Below are 25,267 nucleotides of genomic sequence, written 5' to 3' on the forward strand. Positions count from 1 at the left end.
CCAGTGAAACAAACCGTCTTCAGATGAATCCACTTTCACTTTTATAACTTCCCGCAGACCACATTTCTCGTGATTTTAAAGCTTAATGGAATACCCATTTTCAACTTTCCTCTGGAACGAGAGAGGCTGTTAATTAGGGGACAAGGTCGCCTTTGTTGGACGCAGCCCACGCCCAGGCTGCAGCCGGGAAGTGGCCGTTAGAGCTGATGGTGTGTCCCCGAGCGTCCATCCGCGGCAGCTCCAGGCCGAGAGGGACTGTCCCCTCCCAGGTTTGGGCCAGCCTAGCTGCCCGAGGTCTGGAGGTGGGATGTGTGTCTCACACACACACGCACACGCGCACACACAGATGCACACGCACACGCCCCGGGTGGGGACTCCCAGAGCCGGCTCACGGGTGCGGCAGCCGTGGGAGTGGGTGCGCCGGCGGTCCATCCTGCCCTTCCGGCAAACCCCTCCTTTCCCTCCTCCAGCTTCTCACGGCCCCGCCAGCCCCAGCCTAGGGCTCTGCTCTCCTGTGGGGCTGGTGTGTCTGGCTTGCGGGCAGCTCTTCCCCAGGACAGGAGGGGAGGGCCGCGGGGCTTGAGCCTGACCGCGGCCCCTCTGTGCTCGGCCTTCCGCTGGCCCCGCGCAGCGCGCCTCGGTGGTTGTTCTCTGGAAGCGGCGGTTTGCTTGCTGACCTGCGTGGGCAGGTCTGCCCCTGCAGCTGGAAAAAAACGACTCAGATGCCTCCGTACGTGGTGACCCAGGGCTCCTGTGCAGTTTGGGGTGAGGGCACTGAGCACAGAAAGAGACAGTCCCCATGTGGAAACGCTTGTGTCATCTTGCATCACTGTGACATTTTTACTGTATTTTATAAAGTATTGACCGCGACAGGTCGAGGGAAGCGGGTCCTGGCCGGCGGGTTGAGAAGCAATGGTCTGAAGGTCCCCATGTTAAGAAGGAAACTGCAAACATCAGGCTGTCATTCAAGACAAGGTCGGTGGCATCACAGTGTGGGGGCGGGGGGAGCTAGTCAGAAGGAAGCCTGTGCCCCATAACAAAGGGGGCCGGCAACCCGTACCCCAAACGTGGAAGAACAGGGCTGGATGGAGGAGGGACCCCCGAACGTGGAGATGCAGGTGCTGCTGGTCGCAGGTGAAGGGCCCACCTCAGAGCAGGCAGGAGATGCAGAGCGGATGAGGGTCCAGCGGCCACTGTGACCAATGACCACAAAGTCAGTGCCTTAAAACTACGCAGATTTATTCCCTCAGAGCTCTGGAGACCAGAAGTCTGACGTGGGACTCGTTAGGTTAAAATCAAGATGTGGGCAGGGCTGATCCTTCCCGAGGCTCCAGGGGAGAATCCGTTTCCTGCCTTTTCCGGCTTCTAGAGGTGCCCACGTCCTTGGCTCTCTGGGCCCCTCCGCCTTCAAAGCCAGTGACACCAGTTCAGTCTTTCTCATGATGCCATCTCTTTGGTTGTGACTCGTCCGCCTCCCTCTTCCCTACTTAAGGACGCTTGTGAGTCCAGTGGCCTGTCCAGATAATCCAGGATCATCTCTTTATTTTAAGGCCAGCTGACCAGCAGCCTTAATCCACCGGCACCTGAATTCCCTGCAGTGTTCACAGACCCCGGGAACAGCATGTGCGTGTCTTGGTGATTCTGATTCTGTCTGCCCCGCCCTCTGGCCCACGTGCAGAATACGTTCATCTCCTGCCCTGCACCCTGCGTGGAGGAAACACGAAACACGCCATCCCCACTGCAGGGTTGGCAGTGCCAGGGGCATGTGGATCCCGTGTCTTCATCGGAAGGTCTCGACCCTTTCTGTTACCTACATTCTGGGAGCTTACGTCTTTGACCCCATGACCCCATTTTTGGGAAGCACTTCCTGTCAGGACGTCAGTTCAGCAGCATTAGAGCAGCCAGACCAGACGAGACCCACTGGGACCCAGCGCCTGTGCCTCCCGGTGGGCCGGTGAGCCGGCTGGAGCTGGGTCCCCTCAGGCTGGCCTGGAGGGTCCCAAGGTTCAGAGTCACCGGGGGTCCGAGGGTGGGGACAGAGGAGTGGGTGTCACCGAGCTGTGGGCGGGAGTGGCTGCTTCCTGGGCCTTTGTGCATCACAGCATGTACGATACTTTTATTCTTTGAAAGGACCCCACAAAGTGAACTTTTTGGTTCCATCGCCACTGGGTCTCCCATCCCTGGGTCTGTGGCTCCCCCCAGCGGCCGGTCCCCCTCATGACAGCCCTGCGCCCGCGGGACCTGGGGCGTCTTCCACGCACAAAGCGTGTTGACAGCAGAGCACGGGACAGTCCTGGACGCACGGGGGGAGCTCAGCTAGGGGCTTGGGAGGCAGTTTATCTGCACAGAGCCTGGCGTTTGAAGGGCGCTCAGGACGAATGAGCCTGAGCGGGATTTACAGGCTCCGGCTAGGAGTTCAGCCGGAAGGGAGACGGGGAGCCTGGTGGACCGTGGTGTCGGGACGCCTGCCCGTGAGAGTGGAGCCCCGAGCTGATCCTGCCACCCGTCCATGTGGCCGGCGGCCCTGAAAGGGCAGGAAGCAGGGCCCGCGGGTGGGCTGGCGGGTCTCCTGCCCCTGGTTCTTGGGACATCTCAGGCGGCAGAGAAGGAGATCATGGCCCAAACCAGCTGTCTGTTTCGTAACTGTTCTGGCACCAACTTACCAGTGACGTTTTCTGGATCCTGGGTGGACTTGATTGCATCCTCCAAGCAAGTGCCATTCGATGGTGGGGCATGGCGGGCAGGGGGAGGGTGGTTAGCAAAGGATCAGAAGCCATGGGGGTCAGGGGCTGAGATGTCCCTCCCTTTGGCTTCTCAGCTCGTGGAGTGGACCCCTGAGTGGGTGGCCCGTGCAAGGGGCGGCATGGGGTCCCCGTGCTCCGACCAGGGCCGACTCTTCCGCTGGGGTCTTATCTGCATGGAGCCCTCCCTGGCGGGGCCTGGAGCCCAATGGGTAGCCGGGCACGCGCTCTCTCTGCTTCCCCACCTGAGGCCAGAGCAAGGCGACCCTATTGCCTTGACCCCAGGGGACAGCTGAGGCCCCTGTAGGTGAGGTCGCGTTCTTGCGACACAGATGGACGGTGACCAGAGGCCGCCTCTGGGAGAGGCCACCGTGGCGCCTCGACCTTCGCCAGGGGCCTGGGCAACCTACATAGGCGGCTGTAACCAGACCACGTCCTCGTCTCGTGCCCAGCCGAGGGTTCACCTGGGGAGGGGACAGAGCGGGCAGTGGTGACCCCCAGCCTTCGCTCTGCCCCCCTGGGCCTTGGCGTCCTGTGGGTGATCGTGACCCAGTGCACAGGCGCCCGACCAGGGACCGTTTCCACCACGGATGTGGGACCAGCGCTGTGGGCAGGCAGGTCACAGGGCGGCAGCCCAACTGCAGGGGAAAGCCGTGGTGCTCTGGGTGGGCTTGCTGACCCCCGTCCCTTGCCCGCCCCCACTGTTCCCACCCTGGGGGTCTCCTGGGGTGGTCATCACAAATAACCACACACTGTAGTGGCTAAAGCAACAGGGTCTGGGTGGGAGATGGCTAAGCCAGGGCTGACCCGGAGGACAGTCCAGGCAGGGGAGGGCCCAGCGCACGTGTAGCACCAGAACACAGGAGCCGTCCCACAGAGGCGCGCCCACCCCTGTCCTTAAAATAAATCCGTGCAGTGCTCTCGCGTGGGCCGGTCCTGCCCAGGCACCCAGCCCGGCCACCTTGGGCCACCACCCTGAGTCTGGACGCCACTGGACACTGCCCACACACTCGACCGCACGGCGCCCATGTGAAGCAAACCATCAGCTTTCCCAGTCCCTGCACCTTCCTCTTTCTCCTTATTCTTCATTGTCTGTGAGTTTTGTGTTCATAATTTTCAAAAACATAAACCAAGAGCAAAGATCAGGTAACCCGTGGCCGTGCTGCACCCCGTTTATGTTGTCACGGTCACCGCGGGGATGCCCCGTCCTTGCCTGGCACCCTCCAGCCTGGCCGGGTCCTCGGCCCTCCTCCCTGGCCCCTACACGTCCTCTGTGGTTTGGGGTCCTCCTGCATCGGGCAGCAGCGTCTTGGCCGGCCCTCCGGTGGACACGCACGCCTGGGCCCTCTTCCCCGAGGGCGCGGCTCTGTGAGATGAGTGAGGGTCCCGCCATCGAGGAAGTGCTTGTGGACGTGAAATCGGTAGGGCAGCTGTGCAGCCCCCGGGGCGTCGGGCTCCCGCCTTGACTGGCCGGGCCTTGAGTCCCAGAGCGTGGCGCCTGCAGGGAGCGTGACCCTAACCGGGGTGGGCACAGGTGGGGGCCAAGCAGGCCACCGCCTCCCCGCCCCTCCCGTGGGAAGCTGGCCGCGGAGCCTGCCCTCCAGCCTTCCGTGAGAAATCTAGTTAATGAGCAGCCGCCAGGCCCTTAAAAACTAATCAGGCTGCTCGCTGCTTTAAAGGTCCCCTCGGGTCCTTTGCGTCCTCTCTGCTCCCCCCTTGGCCCGCGCCTGCAGGAGCCCAGCTCCCAGGTGTTGGGGGGCCCTCGAGATGCTGGGAGCCCCTGGCCGGGGCCTCCTGCCCCCCCAGCGTGTTCTCATGGGTTCTAGAAGGTCACGGGGGCTTGGGGCTGCCCTGTGCCTCTATGAGGGGGCGGTGGGGACGTGTCACTGAAGAACGGAGCAGTGACGTGACGCTCTGCAGCTCCGAGTCCCTGGGACACTTGGTGGAAACACTAGTCAAATATTAATTTCCTGGGTCAAGAGCCTTCATTTGAAACGCTGGCCCCCTTGTGCCCCGTCCTATGTGTCACGGACACGACACTGAAGCTGCAGACACTAGAGGACTCTGCAGCTGCTAAGGGACCCAGGTCTCACGGTGACATCGGCTTTGGTTGACCTCAAGACTCCTGGAAAGGGGACCGTCCTCCCCGCTGGCCATCAGGGGCTGCCTGTCCCCTCCTGGGTGGCCAAGCAGGTGTCTGGCCTTTCCACGGGGAAGGCCACGTCACTGCCCAGGACTTTGGTGCCCGCGTGTGGGGAGCCCGCTTCCCCGGGGGCTTCGGGGACGCTGCTGCGTTTATCATCTTCCGAGAGGCGCCCTCCCTCTGCCCTGCGTCCTGGTCTGGGCGCTCACCCCGTGTGTCCCTTGCTCTCCCAGCTGGTTCTGTTCCTTCACATCCTCTTTGTGGTGGACTCTTCCTGCCCTGAGGCTGACCCATCTTCAGCGCCCAGAGCAGGGCTGGGCACACAGTAGGAGCTCAGTGCGTGTTTGTTGAATGAAGGAAGGGACGATGTCCCACGAGGTGAAAAATTAGGGTTGTGGCTACACTTTGGGCCCTGAGCCGGAGGGTCTTTGCTCGCCGCCCCCGCTGGGGGCCGGCCCACCTCCTTTCCTTCCCTGGGCTCCTGATGTGATGGAGGATGGTAGTGAGGTTGATGCCCACCAGGGCAGGAGTGTGGTCCGACGTGCCTTGTGCAGAACGAGCGCCCCGTGAGTGTCAGCCTCGAGCCCGCGGAGCTGAGCACGGGCAGCTCTGTGGATGAGCCAGGTGTCCAGGCCCAGAGAGGCCTCCGGGCACAGAAAGAGTGGGAGGGGAACCTTAAGCTCATTAAAAGTAAGAACCTGGGTTTTGTGAAAGAGGCTTTGTGATAAGCTTGAAGAACAATACTAGCAGCAAAGATGACCAGTGACCATATCCCTGGTTTTTTAAAAAATGGCAAGTACTCCCTTAGAAAATGAGTAAAAGTTCATAGGAATTTATAAAGGAAAGAGATATTTTCATTGATATATTCAAAACCTCAATCTCAGGAACAGTCAAATAAATGCAAATTAAGTAGCGTTTAGGGTTGTGTGGTTTGAAAAAGGTAACACAGTCTCCCTTCGTTCTTTTTTTAAACAGCTTTATTTAGCCATAATTCACATGCCATAAATTCACGAACTTAAAGTGTACAATTCAGCAGTTTTTAGCGTGTTCAAAGATGTGTGCAACCATCACCACAGTCAATTTTAGAACATCTCTATCACTTCAGAAAGAAGCCTTTAATTTTGCCACGTGCAACAACATGGATGGACTTGGAGGGCGTTATGCTGAGTGAAATAAGTCAGACAGAGAAAGACAAATACTGTGTGATATAACTTACATGTGGGATTTAAAAAATGTGACAAACTAGTGAATATAACAAAAAAAGAAGCAGACCCACAGATATAGAGAACAAAGTAGTGGTCACCAGTGGAGAGAGGGAAGGGAGGAGGGGCAAGATAGGGATAGAGGATTAAGAGGTGCAAACTATTAGGTATAAAATAAGCCATAAGGATATATTGTACAACACAGGGGTATAGCCAATAGTTTGTAACTCTAAATGGAGTATAATCTTTAAAACTATGAATCACTGTATTGTACACCTGTAACTTATATGATACTACACATCAACTATACTTCAGTTAAAAAAAAAAGAAACCTTTTAGCTGTTACCACTTCCAGCCCTAACCAATCACTAATCTACTTTCTATAGATTTCCCTATTCTGTCTATTTCATGTAAATGGAATCCCCTATATGTGACCTTTTGTGGGTGACTTCTTTCACTTGAACGTCATGTGTTCAAGCTTCATCCATGTTGTGGCGCGTGTCAGGACCTCACTCCTTTTGGTGGCTGAGTCATACTCCGAAGTGTGGATGGACCCCCTTGTGCATCTGTTCGCCAGCTGGGGAACACTTGTATTGTGAATAGTGCTGTTGTAAACATTCGTGTACAAGATTTTGTGTGGACGTATGCTTTCATTTCTCTTGGTATGTATCTAGAGTGGAATTTCTGGGGCATAAGGTAACTCTGCTTAATCACTCAAGGAACTGCCAGACTATTTTCCAAAGCATCTGCCGCATCTTACACTCCGGCCAGGAGAGGATGAGGGTTGTGATTTCCCCACATCTTGTCAGCACTTGTGATTACGTTTTTGATTCTAGCCATCTTAGTGGGTGTGAAGTGTATCTCATTGTGGTTTCCATTGGCATTTCCCAGATGACTGGTGTTATTAAGCATCTTTTCATGTGCCTGTTGGCCATTTGTATGTCTTTTTTTTTGGATGTGGACTACTTTTAAAGTCTTTATTGAACTTGTTAACAGTACTGCTTCTGTTTTTTGTTTTGGTTTTTTGGCCTCGAGGCATGTGGGATCTTAGTTCCCCGACCAGGGATCGAACCTGCACCCCCTGCATTGGAAGGCGAAGTCTTGACCACTGGACCGCCAGGGAAGTCCCCATTTGTATGTCTTCAGTGGAGAAATGTCTATTCAGATTCTTTGCCAATTTAAAAAAATTGGATTGTCTTCCTATTGTTGGGTTGTAGGAGTTCTTTTTATATTCTAGATACACATCTCTTGTTGGATATGTGATGTGCAGATATTTTCTTCCATTCTGTGGGTTGTCTTTTCACTTTCTTGTGTCCTTTGAAGCACAAAAGTTTTCAATTTTGATGAAGTCCAATTTAGCTATTTTTTTTCTCTTGTTGCTCAGACTTTTGGTGTCATATCTAAGAATCCTTTGCCAAATCCTAGGTCATGAAGACTTATTCTATGTTTTCTACTAAGAGTTTTATAGTTTTAGTTCTTATATTTAGGTCTTTGATCCATTTTAAGCTAATTTTTGTATATGGTGTGAGGTAAGGGTTTAACTGCATTCTTTTGCCTGTGGCTGTCCAATTGTCCCAGCATCATTTGTTGAAAATACTATTCTTTCCCCACTGAATAGTTTCGGCAACCTTGTCAAAAGTCAGTTGACCATAGATGTGTGAGTTTATTTCAGAGCTCTCAATTCTGTTTCACTCATCTATCTGCCTGTCTTTGTTCCAGTACCCTGCTGTCTTGGTTACTTAGCATTATAAAAGGTTTGAAGTAGGGAAACGTGATTCCTCCAGTTTTGTTCTAACCCTACACAATGTTCTAACCCAATACTGTGAACAACTGTATTTTAACAAATTATGTAACTTAGATGAAATGAACAAATTCCTAGAAAGACACAAACTACTGAAATTCAATAAGAAATAGACTATTTGAATATATCTATAACAAATGAAGAGATTGAATTAGTAATCCCAAAACTTCCCATAAAGAAAAGACCAGCTTCACTGCTGAATTTTACCAAACATTTAAAGAAGAATTAAAACCAGTTCTTCACAAACTCTTTCAAACGATATGAGAGGGGGGAACATTTCCCAGCTCATTTTATGAGGCCAGTATTACCTGGATACCAAAACCATACAGATATCACAAACACAAAAAACTACAGTCCAACGTTTCTTACAACACAAAAATCCTTAAAATACTAGCAAACCAAATTCAGCCACATAGAAGAAGAATTATACATCATGACCCAGTGGGCTTTATCCCAGGAATGCAAGTTTGGTTTAATGTCTGAAAATTAATGTAATACATCAAATCAACAGAATAAAAAATAAAAATCACATGATCATCTCAATAGACACAGAAAAGGCATTAGAGAGAATCCAGCACCCTTTCGTGATAAGAACATTAAAAAAACTAGGAAAAGAAGGGAACTTCCTCAAGCCAATAAAAGGCATCTCGAAAAACCCATACCTAACATCGAACTTACTGGTGAGAGGCTGGACGCTCCCCCGAAGATTGGGAACAAGACAAGGACACCCCCTCTCACCACTTCTATTCAGTGTTGTACTCTGTTCACAGATGACGTGATCTTATATACGTAAAGTCTTAAGGAATCTGCTAAAAAACTGTTACAACTAACAAATTCAGCAAGGTTGTAGGATACGAGATCAATATTAAAAAACCAATTGTATTTCTCGATAACTTGCAATGAACAATCCAAAAATGAAATTGAGAAAAAATTACATTTACAAAAGCATCAACAAGAGTAAAATATTTAGGAATAAATTTAACAAAGAAGTGCAAAATGTATACTCTGAAAACTTAAAAAAACAACATAGAAAGAAATTAAGGAAAAACATCCCATGTTCACAAATTGGAAGACTTAACATCGTTAAGACGGCATCACTCCTGCAAACAACCTCCGGCCAGTACAGCTCCTACCCGATCCCAGCTGATGTCTTTGTAGGAATTGGCAAACCGATCCTAATATCCATATGGAATTTCAAGGCACCCAGAATAACACTCTTGAAAAAAGAACAAAGTAGAATAACCCCTTGGTTCTTAAAGGAGTTTTTAGAGCCTGTAAATGTATCTGCTTTGCCTTGGGGTGTAGGTTGGATGATTCCTGTAGAGTCTAAAACCTGACTGAGAGAAACACGTTTAGATCTTTGTTTTGTGAAAGTGAACCTAAATGACACCAAGTAAGAGAAATCGGCGACTTTGCTGCCCGCTGGGCGCTCAGGGAAGGCGGGAGCCACTCCCAGCCCTGTGGCGACCTGCCAGGGGCTTTTGAAGGCTCGGCAGGGATAACACCCACGTGTGGCCCCGGGGATGGGACGTGCCTGGAAAGCAGTTCTTACCACCCTCTGCTGCGTCACCTGCCTTTCCAGAGACGAAGCTGGTGGAGAGAGTGTTCCAGGCGGACACAGGAGGAGAGCTTTACTTTCCCCATGAACTTCTCTCATGGGAACATTTCAAACCTGCAGAAAAGTCGGAAGGACAGTGTGGGGTTTGCTCACATACTTCCTTCACCGTGGTTGCCCTTGGCCTCCAGGTCTGTCCCTGTCTGTACCCAGGGGCGTGCACACCCGCACACCGTGTCCACGTGTGCATCCACACTCACAGCCCCGGGCAGGTGCACGCGCTCCTTGGGGACCTGAGCGCTGCGTCCTGACCCGTGTCCTGCTCGTGCACGTGCGCCCCCTGTCCACCTGTCCTCTCTCATACAGGCCACGTTCAAGGGTCCTCCAGGTCCCAGTAACGTCCTTTATGAAGCTGGCCCCGTCTCTGCCCGGTGGCCCTGGGGGCATCGAGGAACCACGTGGCACTTGGCGGCCGTGGCTCCTCTGCCTCTGAGTTTAGAGCCGCCCCTTCCTCCTCATCTTTCCTGACGTGGGCGTTTTTGGAGAGTCCGGCCGCTGTCCCGTGAAACGCCCTGTCTGACTTGCCCAGCTGTCTCCTCGTGTTCGGATTAAGGCTTCGGGTGCGCAGCCTGGACAGGCAACCGCGTGTGCGCCGCGTGGCCCTCCCTCGGGAGGTGGGAGGGCGCGGTGTCTGGCGGTCGTTGGGTGGCCCCGGGGAGGTGGCTTTTCCCCGAGATGTGTCGACGTCTTGAGAATCTCTGCTCCCAGCCACCTTTCACCTCCACTGCCGACCCCTCCAACCGGGGGTCTCCACCTGCCACGCTCACCTCCCCAAGGGCCGGCTCCGTGGGGGTCGGAGGGTCCCCTGTGTTCTGTCACCCCAGACCAGTGGTGGGGTTGTGGGAACAGCCCACCCAGCTGAGTGCGGGGCGACGCTTGGTGTTGATCTGGGAACCAGAGGGTTCCCCTGGGCTCCGCTGTTACCGTGGAGGAATCTGGGTCTGGGCTGGGACAGCCTCCTTCCCACCAGGCAGCACCTCCCCTGCCCGCTCTGCCCAGGCAGCGGGGTCTCGGCCCTCGCGGGAGCTGAGGGCTCAGCTGAGGGGGTGCACCTGGCGACCTGAACCCGGGTCTCCACTCTCCACACTGGGATGAAGTGGGTTAAAGGACATCTGAGGGCGGAGGGGGAGGGCTGGACAGCCTGGTGGTTAAAGATTAGACGGTGTCGCAACGTCCCCGCTGCCCACGGTCCTCATGTCTGTGTGCTCGGCTCTCACTGGTGGTGTGGCCAGGCGGGTCCTCGGGTGACCGACACCCAAGGGGAGGGGAGGCACCTATGGGCCTTGACCTGTAGCCCCGGCTGCCCGGCCACCTCATGCCACTTAATCTTCACAGCAACCTGAGGGCGGGCAGTGGCCACAAGGAGAGGCCCGGCCAGCGCAGGAACCTGGCCAGCGCTTGGCACAGAGCTTGTCGTCAGCAGGCCCAGCAGCAGGGCCTTCAGTGGGCATCTCAAGAGCTGTGGCCTTTATCACTGTGGCTCAAAAAAGTCACCATGAAACACAGGGTTTGGGGCAGAACGTTTGGACACTTTGGACAGTTATAAACAGAAAGATGAGAAGGTGTGTTCCATTCTGGAAGGGCTGTAAACGTGTCCACAATGTACGGGTCTTTTTCTTTTTAATTTTTAAAACTTTATTTATTTATTTTTGGCTGCATTGGGTCTTCGTTGCTGCACGTGGGCTTTCTCTAGTTGTGATGAGCGGGGGCAACTGTTCCTTGTGGTGCGTGGGCTTCTCATTGCGGTGGCTTCTCTTGTTGCGGAGCACAGGCTCTAGGCGCACGGGCTTCAGTAGTTGTGGCATGCGGGCTCAGTAGTTGTGGAGCACGGGCTTAGTTGCTCCATGGCACGTGGGGTCTTCCCAGACTAGGGCTCGAACCCGTGTCCCCTGCATTGGCAGGCGGATTCTTAACCACTGCGCCACCAGGGAAGTCCCCACAATGTACGGGTCTTTACTGGACGTGCTGCCGCCCTGGGGGCTGTCCCCGGCATTGGATGCTGGGACTGTGGTTTCCCAGGCCTGCTCCTTGGGGCCGGGGACACCTGCCTGGGCTGGCCAGCTCCTCACAGGCCCACGCGTCTTGAATGGTCTCTAGTGTCTGGTCCTCGAGGGAGGAGCAGGAGAGGTGACCCTGGGCGACCTGAGGAGGGGTCCCTGCAGGACACTGCTGGCCTGGGGAGCATGGGGGCGGGGATGGCCTGAGGGATGGGCCGAACAGAGGAATCAGGGCCAGCCTTTGGGCCATGTGTGGGCAGGCGCAGGCAGACCACCCGGAGGGGCCCAGGAGAGACCCCGCCGTGGGCCCAGCGGCAGCACCCCTGAGACCGGGCAGACAAGGCCGTCCTCTGAGCTCACAGCCTGAAGCCTCAGTCCTGGACACGCTCTCCGCTTTGTTCCTGGGATTTGCTCTGCTCACATGTGGGTGTTTTGTGCTTTTGAAAAAATGAAAATAAAAGACCACATTATTCAGGAATCCAAACCAGAAGGGCCAAGACAGAACAAACCCTGGCACAGTGTAGGGTGGGGCCGGAGGCGGGGCCGGAGGCTGGCGGGTCTCCCAGCAGCAGGAGGGCAGAACCTTCTGGAAGTTTTGGGTGCTGGGTCCTCTCGGAAGAGGTGGCCGGCCCCTCGCCCCCCCCCCCCCACAGTGCTTGTAGGGGGAGTGATCCTGAGCCAGAGAGACCCGTCTGATGAGGCCGGCGCCTGGTGCCCGTGGGGAGGCCGAGGCAGGCGTTTGAGGGAGCGGCTTAGACATTTGCGGCTTCGGGACGTCATTCCAACGAGAATGTGCAAACATTGGCTAACGAATTAGCAAGTCCTAACCCCCGTCCCCGGGTAGTGCAGACCCCAGGGGGTGACCGGCAAACCCCGGCTTGGCGGGACTTTCCTGCAGCCTCCCTGGCGTCCAGGAGCCCAGAGACAGTTGTGTGCACGGGAGTGAGTGGGCGCATGTGGGCACAGACCCAAGACGTGTACACACATGTGTGTACACAGACATGCACATGCACGCACACAGAGACGTAATCACACGCCCATCAGAGAGACACAAACACACACCTATAGATGCACATGCACCCGTGCACCTGGCAAGCCCTGGGGTGAATTAACAGGGGTGAAAGTGTTCGCTGGTTTGGGCCACGAGCCGCTGTGTGTGTCGTGGGTGGAGGAGAGAGGGGGGCCTTTCAGGAAGGCGGCGTGGGAGGACTGAGGGCGTGAGGGGAGAAGGGGCATCGGGAATCCACCCAAAGCTTTGCTAGGGGCCACCTGGCACCTACAAGGCATCTACAGGAGTTTTGGCCAGTTCATTCCCAAGAAAGAGAAAGCCTCCTTGTTATTACCAGTGCCACCCGCATGTCTCCTCTGGGTCCAGAATTCTCTTCTATAATTTAAATTACCCTTGTTGTGTTGGATAGTATCCAGGAGCCTTCAGACAGAAATCCGATGTTCTCCAGGGGAGTTTTCAGCCACCAGAGACAGTTCTGCAGGCACGGGGAGGGCTGGGTGGGAGGAGGAACCCCACCACGCAGGAGAATTTGCCTTAAGTCAGGACACAGCATGAAATGTGAGTACAGGTGGACACCAGGTTAACAAAGAACAGAAACTACCACACCATCGAGGAGTGGGGCATCGTTACCAAGGCAGGATCCAAGGCAGGAACAGCGAGACCTGTCTGGGAGCTGCAGGACAGCAAGCATAGGGGATGGGGGTCTTGAGGGATGTGTAAGAGTTTGTCAGATGGAGACCACAGCAGCATTTGTGCTGTCATTGGCTTTTGACAATGGACCTGGACCTGGTGAATTCCCAGCTCACCAGGAATTCCTGGATCCCGGTCGTTCCTGAACTGGTGCTGCGGGCCCAGGGCTCCTTGCACGGGCAGGACTTGCTGTGGGTTCTCAGAGGACGGCCCTCTGGGCAGCCGTGGGCTTTCTCCCTTCTGGGCACCTGTATGTGGTCAGAGGGTCCTCCAGGGGCCGCTCGGGGAGCTTAGATCAATGCATGCGTCTTCTCAGATGCATCTCAGGCTTCCCCAGAGGCCATCCCACCTGGGCGCTGAGCTGTTGCCTGCTTCTGAGTTTTGAGCCCAGCTGGCTGGTGGCAGGCAGTGGCGAACCCACGCATGGGTCTATGGACATCGAGGCCACTCCTTGGTGGGGCAGTGCCCTCAGGGTCCTCCAGGGCCAGGTAGCTGCTCAGACTCCTGGAACCCTCGTGGCCAAACTTGGCTGGAGGGCCCGGGACAGAGCTCAGCTCCTGCGGGGGAGGGCCAGTCCTCAGGGCAGAGGGACCTTTAGCCTCAGGTCCCTCGCGAGGTGGCTTCTCGGCCAGGGTCCCACGAGGGGCCTGCCCAGCACGGAGTCACTGTGTGCAGGGAGCCCCCGCGATGGCTTCCAAGGGGCTGACCTCTCAGGCGCCACTGTCCCCACCGACACCAGTGCCCGGGTTACCAGGGGATGACTAGAGAGTCACCCAAGGTCATAGGAGCCCAGGAAGGCTTTAGATGTTGCTGGGCAGCCCATGGTCAGCTGGACAGCCCTTTGCTGGCTGTTCTCATAAGTGAAACCCGAAGGGAGACCACAGACCCTTGAGGGCGAGGAAGGGGCTACACGGGGCCCACGGGGTCCCAGGCTGCTCTGGGCTCCACGGGGCCCACCCGTCTGCACGTGCTTGCTGGGGGTGTGTGATTAGGGGCTGGTTTATTTCCTGAGCTCCCCATGAAGTAACTGAGGACCCGGCCTCCGTGCTCCTTGTCGGGAGTGGCTGGGAACCCTGGGCAGGGCACACAGGGTGGGTGGGTGGGTGGTCCACTTCAGACCCCAGGCGATGGGGCGAGTGCCCTTAAGACCTGAGCCTCTGCTCTCTAATCTGGGCTGAGGAGCCGCAGGGAAGCTGGCCAAGTCCCCGCCGGGAAGGAGGCTGGGACCCTGGAAACAGGGCCCCCGGGCTGCTCCGGGTGGGGGGCTGGGCAGGCCAGAGGAGGCTGTGCTCCCGAGTTCTGATTGGGCAGAGCTGAGGCACCACGAAACTTCTCAGATTGCACGGAAATGCCTCTGTGATACCCCGAGCGGTGGGCAGAGGGAGGAAAGGCCAGGTCACCGCTGGGGGGTGGGTGAGGGGATGTTGGCCTAGACGTGCCCCTGCCTGTGCACCCCTCAGCGTCTCGTCTGATCCCTCCCCCTCTAGGGCATGAGGATGAATGGGTGGGGGAGTGGCCGAGGGACCACTCTGTACACGATGGGGGGGGGGGCACATCCGCCGGGGCCACCTTACCCGGGGGGCCTGGGGTCGTTCCTCAGCACAGCGTTTGTGACGATTCTGAGGAGGGCTGAGGGCTCTCTGGGCCCGGCCTTGGAGAACAAAGTGCTTTCAGAAACGTGGCACCTGACCCAGAGGTATTTGTGTTTCAGTCATTTCAGATGGTTTCCCTCGAAACCCATTTTCCCCTCCTTCTCCATCCCCACGAGTGACAGGCAGATTATCCAACCTCCACAATGAGCACAGACTCCATAGGGACCAGTGCTGACGGGACCCTGCGCACGGATGGACTGGAGCCCTGTGTGTCCCTGAGGGGCTGAGCCCGGGTGGGGCCTGCTGCAGCCACAGCCTGCTGGGGGAGCCTGGTCTACACCTGAGGCTTTCCGAATGCTGCAGTGTCCGTGTGAGTGTGCATGTGAGCGTGTGCACATGTGGGGCTACGCACGTGTATGCGTGCATGTGCACGTGTGGGCACGTGTGTGCAGGGGGCCTCACGGACCAGCACCTCGGCAGGTTGCTTCATGATGGGAGCCGAGTCCTGGGGCAGAGCTGTGCTGACGTTTTCCAGAGAAGGTGGACATGTGCCGTTCTAGGAGTGCCGGGGGGTGACCGCGGCCTCCAGAAGGTGGGCAGGAAGGGTGAGGTCTGGAGCGGGGAGGGCAGGGGCTGCCCACTGGATGGTGGTGTGTCGCTCAGTGCAGTGGGGTCACAGCTACCATCCCCCTTTCCCCCGCGGTTCCGCATTCCTGGCTCTCCCGGAAAGCGTGAGTTGAGCGAGTGAATGCAGGGCTGGGGGCTGGCGAGTGGCCCCCAGGGAGTAACCGAGGGCACGGGGCCATCGGGGGGGGACAAGGGCATCCCCACCCTGATGGGCTCAGGGGCTCTGCCTCAAAAGGGCCCAGAGTCCCTCTCCAGAACGTGCTTGGAGAAGGGGAAGGGCCTTTGGAATATCTGTCCTGAGATTTTCCAGAGACTTCTAGGCATAAAATCACATTAGCGGCAGTGACTAGCAAGAAACTGTTCTCTAGGCGTTTCTCAGAATTCCGGAATGGACGGTGGGACCCAGATTCGGCTTACAGGGTGCCCCCCGCCTTTTGAGAGGGGGCCCGCTGTTCAGCTGTCCTGACACGTGGGTTCGGATCCCAGACGGCCCAGCTCCGCCCTCGGCCAGCGCTCCCCGGCGGCGTCCTCGGCATCCTGAGCGGGGGCCCCGCCACAGCCTGGAGAGGACAGGGTTCCGAGGGGACTCAGACAGAGGGGTGGCTGGCACGCAGGGCGCACGTGGGGTCTGGCGTGGAACGTGCGGTGAGACCCGTGCGTGTGTGTGTGGATGTGTGAGGGTGCGTGTGATGACGCGAGCCTGCGGGAGGGAACACGTGTGTTTGCATGAGCGAGTGTTGGGCGCGTGCGGGCGTGCGCGGGCGTGTGCGGGCGTGTGTGGGCGCGTGCGGGCGTGTGCGGGTGTGTGTGTGCGTGTGCGGGCGCGTGTGCGGGCGCGTGCGGGCGTGTGCGGGCGCGTGTGTGGGCGCGTGCGGGCGCGTGCGGGCGTGCGTGCGGGCACGTGTGTGGGCGTGTGTGGGCGCATGCGGGCGTGTGCGGGCGCGTGTGTGGGCGTGTGCGGGCGCGTGTGTGGGCGTGTGCGGGCGCGTGCGGGCGTGTGTGGGCGTGTGTGGGCGCGTGCGGGCGTGTGTGGGCGCGTGCGGGCGTGTGCAGGCGTGTGCTGGCGCGTGTAGAGGCCGCCTGGATTCCACTTGGGATCCCCCCCTCCTGGGCTGGGACCCAGAGCCTCTGGTCTCCGGGCCGAGGTTTCCTCACCACGCGGTGTGCCTGCCACAGTGACGGTCCCCGCCTGGCGGGCAGGCGCCGGGTGGGGAGGGAGCAGCTGTCATCCAGGTCCGACACCCGCACAGGCTGAGTCCCAGGCAAGGCTGCTCCCGGAGCCCGGGCCTTCTCCCCAAACCCCGAGGCAGGCGCTGGCGGGGCTTCAGGCCCGGGCCTTCTCCCCAAACCCCGAGGCCGGCGCTGGCGGGGCTTCAGGCCCAGGCCTTCTCCCCAAACCCCGAGGCCGGCGCTGGCGGGGCTTCAGGCCACGGGGCAGCATCCGATAGTGTTTTGGACAGAGGGGTTGTGTTGTCTGAAGTTTTATGAAGGGAAGGAGTCGGGGCTCGGTGGGAAGAGTCCAGCTGCAGGCCGGCCTGGCTAACCCGGTCTCCGGAGCGGTCCGCAGAGTGGGACACCCCCGGAAGGGGCGCCCGGTGATGTCTGGAGGAGGCTGGCGCCCGGGGGCTGCGTGAAGGGCTTATCCCCCAGCCACCCACCCTGCACACGGGCTGAGCTCTGAGATGTGGGAGTGGCAGGGGGGACCTCTGTCTGTCTGTCTGTCTGTTTACCGTTGGTCTCACCGAGTCCCTAATCTTCCTCTGCCTTTTGTCGCTTCCCAACTGCTGTGCTCTGTCCCTTTGGAGCAATTCTCAGGAGTTCATCAGCAGCCCCCGCAGGCCTCAGCTAAGCGCTGATGATAACTCGGACACTGGCCAGGTCAGCCGGGGAGTGCGGTACCAGCCCGTGAGACAGAGGCCGGTGCATTTGAGCAGGTTTTAGGAGCGAAAGCTGAAAAGAGGCGTGCTCTCTGGCGAGATGGAGGGAGGGCGGCCGGGCGTCTGCGGGGGGACAGAGCTGGGCAGGCTGCGGAACAGGTGACTCTGAGCAGCCCCCAGGGACGGGAAGCTACCGTCTCAGGGCAGCAGCTGCAACAGAAGGACGGACTCACAGCGAATCCAGGGGTTTTTAAGCTCCAGCTTTGCCCCAGAGCCGTGGCTGGAGGCCAGGCTTCCGGGCTGTTCTCAGTCAGAGAAGCTCCAAGGGCAGAGCATGGTGGGCACGGGGGACCAGGGGCTGTACCCCGGTGTCCTGAGGCTCCCAGCCACGCGCAGGACGGGCGCCCCGAGGACCTGTGCCAGGCGCTTTCTCCTGGGTCTGGGCTCTGCAGGCTGCAGGGCAAGGAGGAGGGTCCTTCCCAAAGCTCCAGAGCACCCAGGAGCGCCCCCGCCCTGGAGGGGGCCGCGGGGTGCTGGCCCGGAGCCCACCCATGCCCACGCTCCAGGGCAGGGACTCGGCGGCAGTCTGGGGGGGCCCGGGGAGGGAGCTGGGAAGTCCTGTGACTGCTCTGTCAGTGCCCCTTGGTCTCTGGTGGAGGGAGCGTCTGCGGCTGCTTTAAGGAGGTGTGAGACGTTTTCGAGGGGGCCTGTCACCTGTCACCTTGGGTAGAGGCTCGTGTCTGTTTTCCTCCTTGAGAGCGGGAAGGGGAAGGTAGAAGGAGGAGCCGCCTGGATGCATGAATGGGGAGCTGGCCGCGGGCCCAGGGGCGGGAGGCGGGGGCGGGCTGGCCCCGCCTCTGGACAGCAGAGGCCGCCCGCTGCCCTGTGGTGCACACAGCCTGATGGCTCCGGACCCCAGCGGCCGCCGCGGCCACTGCGGCCTGCTGCTGCTGCTGGCCTACTGCCTCGCGCCCGCCCGGGCTGACCTGATGTCCTGGCTGTGGCCCGGTAACGCTGCCGGGTCCACGGTCGCACCGGCCTCTACGCCCCCGGGCAGCTCACCTGTGCGGCCCACAGAGGACACCACCACGCACGTGGCCCCCCAGGATGACCCCACCCAGCAGTGGAAAGCCCTTGCCAGCCCTGAGCCGCCTCTGGAGAGGCCGGAGGTGGGCCAGGGCCAGGCCCCCGCTGTCCCCTCGGCGGCCTCCAGTGCGAGCCCGGACACGAAGGAGGAGAACATTGCCGGCGTCGGAGCCAAGATCCTGAACGTGGCTCTGGGCATCCGGAGTTTCGTCCAGCTGTGGGACGACACCACCCCCACCGAGAGCTCCGCCACAGCGGGAACGCCAGGCCCCGGGAACCCCACGGACCCCCTCACCACCCCGGGACCCTCCAGCGGCCCCCAGGACGGCGGGACCACCGTCTGGCTGAGCACTGGGGCCCCGAGCTCTCCGGATGCCCAGAGGACCGAGGCCGGCACCCTGCCTGCGCCCACCCAGCCGCCGCCCTCCCCGGACAGGCCCCGGGCCCTGCTCAGGGAGCCTGCGGTGCCACCGCCATCCCCAGGTAGACCTTCTCTGTTCTCCGCGCGGGCCGGGGCCCCTCCCCAGGGAAGCCAGCCGCCCCCGGGGTGGCCCCAGGAGCTGGACAGCGAGGGACTCTCGCCCGCGGCAGCCCGTCCCGGCCAGCAGCACCGACACCCTGATGACCGCACGCGCACGCCTCCTCCGCTTGCCCTGGTGATGGGCTCCCCGGGAGCACGCGCTGGCCCCTGGGCTCTCTCCTCTGACCCCTCTGCCAAGCTGTCTCATGCCGCACTTTTGGCTCTAACTGGGGACAGGGGTGCTTGGGTTCCCCACGTGGCTAATCCTGCGGGGCCTGGTCTCGCTGACAACTCCGCACTGCTGGGGGCTGCCGGCCGCTGCCTGCCCCTACTGCCCTCCCTGGCGCTCTGTGGCCACCTGGGCATCGGGCGCTTCTGGCTGCCCAACCACCTCCACCACGCGAGCGGCGAGGAGGTGCAGGCCGCGGTCCGGGCCTGGGGGGCGCTCCTCCAGACCCACTGCCACCGCTTCCTGGCCTGGTTCTTCTGCCTGCTGCTGGCCCCCGCCTGTGGCCCCGGCGCCCTGCCCGGCCCGCCGCCCTGCCGCCAGTTCTGCGAGGCCCTGGAGGACGCGTGCTGGAGCCGCCTGGACGGGCGCGGGCTGCCGTTCCCCTGCGCCTCGCTCCCGGCCCGTGAGGACGGGCGCTGCGTGTTCATTGGGCCGCCTGCAGGTAACGGCCGGCCCGCCACCCGCCTTCCCGTCAGTCCGGCCGGGCGAGCGCCCTCGGGAGGCTGGACGGCGTGCGCTGCTTCCTTTGGGGGGCAGGCTGAGGTCTGCGGAGGCCGAGAGGCGTGCTCGCGGCCAGAGGTTCTGTGCGTGACGGCAGGTCCCCCACGCTCCGAGGTCGCCTGCCACACGCCTGTCGCGGAGGGGGAACCAAGGCACAGGACGGCGACGGGACTTCCCACCGAATTCATCCTGCTGCTCCCAGCCACTGTGCCCAGCCTGCACGGCCGAGGGGGCGGAAGGGACGGGGGGCTTGCTGCTCTTAAGGTCGAGAGGTCTTGACCATCTAGCGGTCAGTGAGTCTGAGGGGCTCACGGGGGCCCCCCCAGCCGGTCCGTGAGCTCCAGACCCTCTCCACCCCGGGGCAGCGAAAGGGCCACGTCCCCCCACATGGACGTCGCCCCGTCACCACATGGCTGGTAGGGGAGAGGGCCGGGCCGCCGCAGCCTCCTAGGGCCCACCAGCTCCCTCTGCGCCCTTGGTGCGGCCGGGCCCCTGAGTGGAGCCCACTCCCCGTTTGCACTTGCGGGCCCGTCCGAGCCCTGCTGTGTGTGTACTGCTAACGCCCCGACCGTGGTGCCGTGGGGAGCAGCCTCGATCCACTCATTGGTCTCCGAAGTCATTGGGCTTTGGAGCTGGGCCAGTGGGGGTGGGCCGCCTGCACTGGACCCCGAGAGGGGGTGTCACTCTGCTGGGCCCCTGAGGGATGTGCATGGGCGATTCCCTGGCCAGGCCTGGGATGCAGCGAGGAGGTGGCTGCCGGTGCCCAGGCCGCGGCGGGGCAGGAGCAAGCGCCCCCGACGGGTGGTGCCCGCTCCGAGGAGGAAGCAAAGCAAGGGCTGGGAAGGAGAGGGGGGCGGGGCCGTGGCCCCTGCAGACAGACGGGTGGGGACGCTGCTTGAGGGGCGACGGCGGCTGAGGCCTGCGTGTGAGCAGGATGGCCAGGAGGGTGGCTGGGAACAGCCCGGGCGGGGTCCTGTCCGGGAGGGCCGGGCGCGTGAGGAGCCCACGGGCCCTGTGGCGGTCCCTGAGAGCGGGACCGAGGGCGGAGGCAGGGGCCTGCCCGGGCTGTTGGCACGGAGGGCGTTGATCTCACGCCGAGGGCGGGGGCTGCAGCGAGCTGCGTGCTCCCTCACCCTCCACACAGTCGGTGCCCGGTACACCCGAACGCTGGGCCAGCCCGGGCCCTGCAGCCTCTGTGCCGCGTCCCCCAGCCAGCCTTGCCCTGTCTCCACCAAGCGCGTGGGGCGGGGGCAGCCCCGCGGGGAGGTGTCCTGCCAGGAGGGCCCCCGGTGCCACACAAAGGCCCACCTCCACGGGGCAGGGGCAGGGAGCAGGGAAGGGCCAGGCCTGCCCGCTCAGAGCCCTGGGCACACACATCCCGCTGCTGGGCCCAGGTCCCCTTTGGGTTGGGGGTTCAGCCTCAGTGGGCCTGGGGCCGGGGGCTGGTGCAGGATGGGCCTCGTGCCGGCAGGGCCCAGGCAGGGCCGTGCGGGGTGTGGAATTTCCTTGACTGCAGCTGGCCCGGTCTGTGGAGCGGCCTCAAGGGGACTTCTCACTGGGCGTGGGCAGACATTGGCAGGGCCGCGTTCAGAGCAGGAGCCTGCGGGGTTCTGCTGTCAGCCGCTCGGACGTCCACCCCCCCAGGGGCCCTGCTGGCTGTGGCCTGGCCGGGGGTGTCCCACGGGGCTGGGGCTGGAGTGCCCTGCCCCTCCTGCCCACTGCCAGTCCCTTGGGCCAGGCCTGTGTGCAGTGGGGGAGGGGCAGGCGGAGGGGGGAGGCCTGGCCGGGGAGGGCGGCCCTGGGATGAAACTGGCTCTGGCCGAGGGAGGTCCTGGGGCTGCTTGTGCTGGCCGTGGGGCCGGTTGGGCGGAGGCCCGAGCCGCGGGTGCTGCCTCCTTCCCAGGCCCCAGCAGAGCTGCCCGCAGGGGCCCCGCACGCCCGCGGTATCACCACTTGCGTCCCTCCTCTCAAGTGTGTCCTGCAGGGCGGTGGCAGACCCCGGGACAGAGACAGGCCCCCTCACCTCTCTGTGGCCGGTGGGGCGTGGACGGGTGCACAGCAGCCCGAGGCCGCGGCCCTGTACAGCCCATCACAGCGCCTCCCCCTGGACCGGCTTCCTCCCTGGCGCCGGCTCGCGGCCACCAGTGTGGGGCTCGGGGAGGTGGTCGGAAGGACCCCCGTGCGGGGCCCCCAGCACCGTGTGGCCAGGAGGGGAGGGTAGGGCGGCTGCCGCCGCCGAGGCCCCGGCAGCTCCGTCGGTGTCTGCGGTCAGGCTGGGCCCCTGAGCCGTGCCCGCTCCCTGCCTGGCGGGCCTGGCCGGTCCCTGGTGGGCCGTGCATGTCGCGGCCCCCTCCCCTCCCCTCCCTGTGGTGCCGTGGGGAGAGTGCACTGTTCGGGAGGGTCTCTGGCCCCCCAGGCCCCAGAGATTGGGGAGTGAGGCCTCCACACAGGGGCGGGTGGGCCAGCGTCCATCCCAGGTCCTCCCGGGTCCCTGCTGGGTGGGCAGCGGGGGGGCTGACCCCTGGGAGCGATGACGGAGCTGGGGTCGGGGAGAGGGCGCCCGGGGTGTCGGGGGAGGCCCCACTGGAAGGGGCAGGTTCTGCAGGTGAGCGGCCTCAGTCCCGAGGAGGGAGAGTGCAGCGTGGCCGTTGCTCAGAGCGGGCCTTCCTCCTGCCACCGTGCACGTGCTGGACGCGGGACCGCCTGCACCTGCTTTCCTCGCCCCTGAGGGCCCCCTGCTCTCATGGCGTCCTCCGCTGCTTCTCCCCTGTGTTAGATTTTCATCCCAGACCCAGTCGTGAACACAGTCGTCAAGGTGCGGGCCTCACAAGGGAGGGCCGGACACGGCTCCCTGTGGGGGGCGTCTCTGTGGATTTGCACACATGTGGTGTGTGAGTGCCCTGTGGCCACCGAGACAAATGACCGCAAACTCAGGGGCTCAAGTCAACACAAGTGTGTCACGTTTGGGGTCAGGAGTCTGAAATCCGTTGCTCTGGGCCAGAAGCAAGGTGTCTGCAGTGCTGCGCTCCTTCTGGGGCTCCAGGGAAGATTCGGCTTCTGTCTTCTCCAGCTTCTGGAGGCGGCCCGCGTTCCTTGTCTCACGGCCCCCCTCCACCTTCAAAGCCAGTGGTGCCGCCAGCCCTTCTCAGGCTGCGTCTCTCTGGCTCTCTGCCCTGGCTGGGAGAGGTTCTCTGCTCAGCTCTTGGTTAGATTGGATGGTCTCATCCCAAGGGCCGTCACCGTAATCACATCTGCAAAGTCCCCTTTGCCGAGTGTAGTGACAACTCAACAGGTTCCAGGCGTTGCGGGACAGACATCTTTGGGGCCCATTATTCTGCTGCCATAGCGTGTGCGTGCACGTGTGTGCACCCACACATACTTGTGAGTCCTGCTTTGTGGACGTGGGATCACGTTCTGTGCACCTGAAAGTCTCCTCTTCCTGCACAGAGTCTGGGAAGCCTCCCTGTGTCGCTGGAGGGCCAGTGGCCCCGCTCAGCCTCCCGATTTCTTTGTTCCTCGATTGTTCACATCTGTGTTAATGACTGGCGGCCCGAGAGCCCCTGTGCATCCCAGCTTTGGGTGCTGGGTAACACGCCCCACTTGGAATGCGTGGCCTTCTTCAAAGACTCCTCGGATGCCCTTGGGCACTTTCTCTCCTAGATCATCAGAAACATTCCCCGAGGCTGTGATTGGTCATGGTGGACGTGTGTGCAGATCTGAACGTTATAAACATGTCGGCACGTCCGCAGGGACTTGGGTCACCTCTCCATTTGTTTAGGATGCTTCCCAGTCCTGCATGTTTCTGAGATGTTTTTTCTCTGTTGGTTTGCTCTGTGATGCTGAGATGAGGTTCCCCAGCCCCGCAGCTGTCTGGACTTGGTGACCACTGCCATGTGTGAGGAAGGGACAGGATAGACTTTCTTTAGACACGTGATCAGGTTGTCTTACTGAGGTGGTCATGTCCCATCTTAATGGGAAAGTAGCGCAGGAGAGAGACCCAGGGTCTGCATCGTGAATGAGGACTTTCTCCCCTTTTTGCCATGCATCCTGGGTGCACGGGGTGGTACCGGGCTCATCACATCTCGGTGGATTGTCAAAATTACCATCCCCTTTGTCCCACTTAATGCCTTTCATCTTAAATTCTGTTTTATCTGATAATAGGGTTGCAATATTTGCTTACTTTTTGTTATCATTTGCCTAATTTTTTTAAAAGACTTTTTTTAGAGCAGTTTTAGGCTCACAGCAAACTTGAGAGGAAGGTCCAGAGAGTTCCCCACTGTCAACACCCCCACCCAGTGGTACATTTGTTGTTATTGATGAACCTGCCCTGGCACATCGCAATCACCCGAGTCCAAAGTTCAGGGTTCACTCTTAGTGTTATATGTTCCGTCGTGCGTTTGACAAATGTAAATGACATGTATCCACCATTATAGTGTCACGAGGGGTATTTTCACTGCCCTACAAATCTTCTGCACCCCACCTGTTCGTCCCTCCTCCCCGACTCCTGGCGGCCAGTGATCTTTTTACTGTCTCCATAGTTGTGCCTTTTCCAGAATGTCATGTGGTTGGAATCATACAGCCTGTAGCCTTTTCAGATTGGCTGCTTTCACTTAGGAATATGCATTCAAGTTTCCTGCATGTCTTTTCTTGACTTGATAGCTCATTTCTTTTTAGCTGTGAATACTATTCCATTGTCTGGATGGGCCACAGTTTATTTATTTGTTCACCTACGGAAGGACATCTTGGTTGCTTCCAGGTTTTGTCAATTATGAATAAAGTTCCTAGAAACTTCCATGTGCTGCTTTTTGTGTGGACATAAGCTTTTGACTCCCAGGAGCATGATTGCTGGTTCCTATAGAGAGAGTACGTTTAGTTTTGTAAGAAACCGCCAAACTGTCTTCCAAACTGGCTGCACCATTCTGCATCCCACCAGCAGTGAATGAGAGTTCCTGTTCCTCCACATCCTCTCCAGCATTTGGTGTTGTCTATATTCCAGATTTTGGCCATTCTGATAGGTGTATAGTGATATCTCATTGTTTTTTTATTTTATTTTATTTTTTGGCCGAGCCACGCGGCTTGTGGGATCTTAGTTCCCCAACCAGGGATTGAACCTGTGCCCTCGGCAGTGAAAGCACCGAGTCCTAACCACTGGACCGTCAGGGAATTCCCTTGTTTTAATTTGCATTTTCCTGATGACAGCTGATTTGGAGCATCTTTTCAAGTCCTTAACTGCCATCTGTATATCTTCTTTGGTGAGGCGTCTGTTCAGATCTTTTGTCCATTTTTTAATCAGGCTGTTCATTTTCTCATTGTTGAGTTTCAAGTGTTCTTTATATATTTTGAATAACAGTCCTTTATCTGATGAGTGTTTTTCAATTTTTTCTCCCAGTCTATGGCTTGTCTTCTCGTTGTCGTAACTGTGTCTTTTGGAGCACAGAAGCCCAGCTTGTCAGTTCTTTCATGAATTGTGCCTTTGGTGTTGTATCTAAAAAGTCATTGCCAAACCCAAGGTCATCAAGAGTTTCTCCCATGTTATCTTCTAGGAGTTTTGCATTTTACATTTAGGTCTGTGATCCATCGTGAGTTAATTTTTGTGAAGGGTGTAAGGTCTGTGTCTAGATTCTTTTTTTTTTTTTT

The 25,267-nt window shown here is 59.2% G+C and overlaps 1 protein-coding gene across 8 annotated transcripts in view; it reads left to right on the top strand.

Annotated features, from left to right (window-relative positions):
- Positions 1-25,267, top strand: part of COL18A1 (collagen type XVIII alpha 1 chain) — a 93,099-nt gene that overhangs the window by 26,754 nt on the left and 41,078 nt on the right. For 5 of the 8 annotated variants that reach the window (XM_082461128.1, XM_082461129.1, XM_082461130.1 and 2 more), the window contains exon 1: positions 18,182-18,863. The exons of 1 other annotated variant lie outside the window; for it this stretch is intronic. In XM_082461128.1, the coding sequence (XP_082317254.1) occupies positions 18,197-18,863 (667 nt within the window). In that variant the 5' untranslated portion in view covers positions 18,182-18,196. 2 more of the 8 variants (XM_082461133.1, XM_082461135.1) reach the window with 1 other exon arrangement.

The sequence above is a fragment of the Balaenoptera physalus genome (assembly GCF_965194825.1).
Source record: "Balaenoptera physalus genome assembly, chromosome: 4".
Classification (NCBI taxonomy): domain Eukaryota; kingdom Metazoa; phylum Chordata; class Mammalia; order Artiodactyla; family Balaenopteridae; genus Balaenoptera; species Balaenoptera physalus.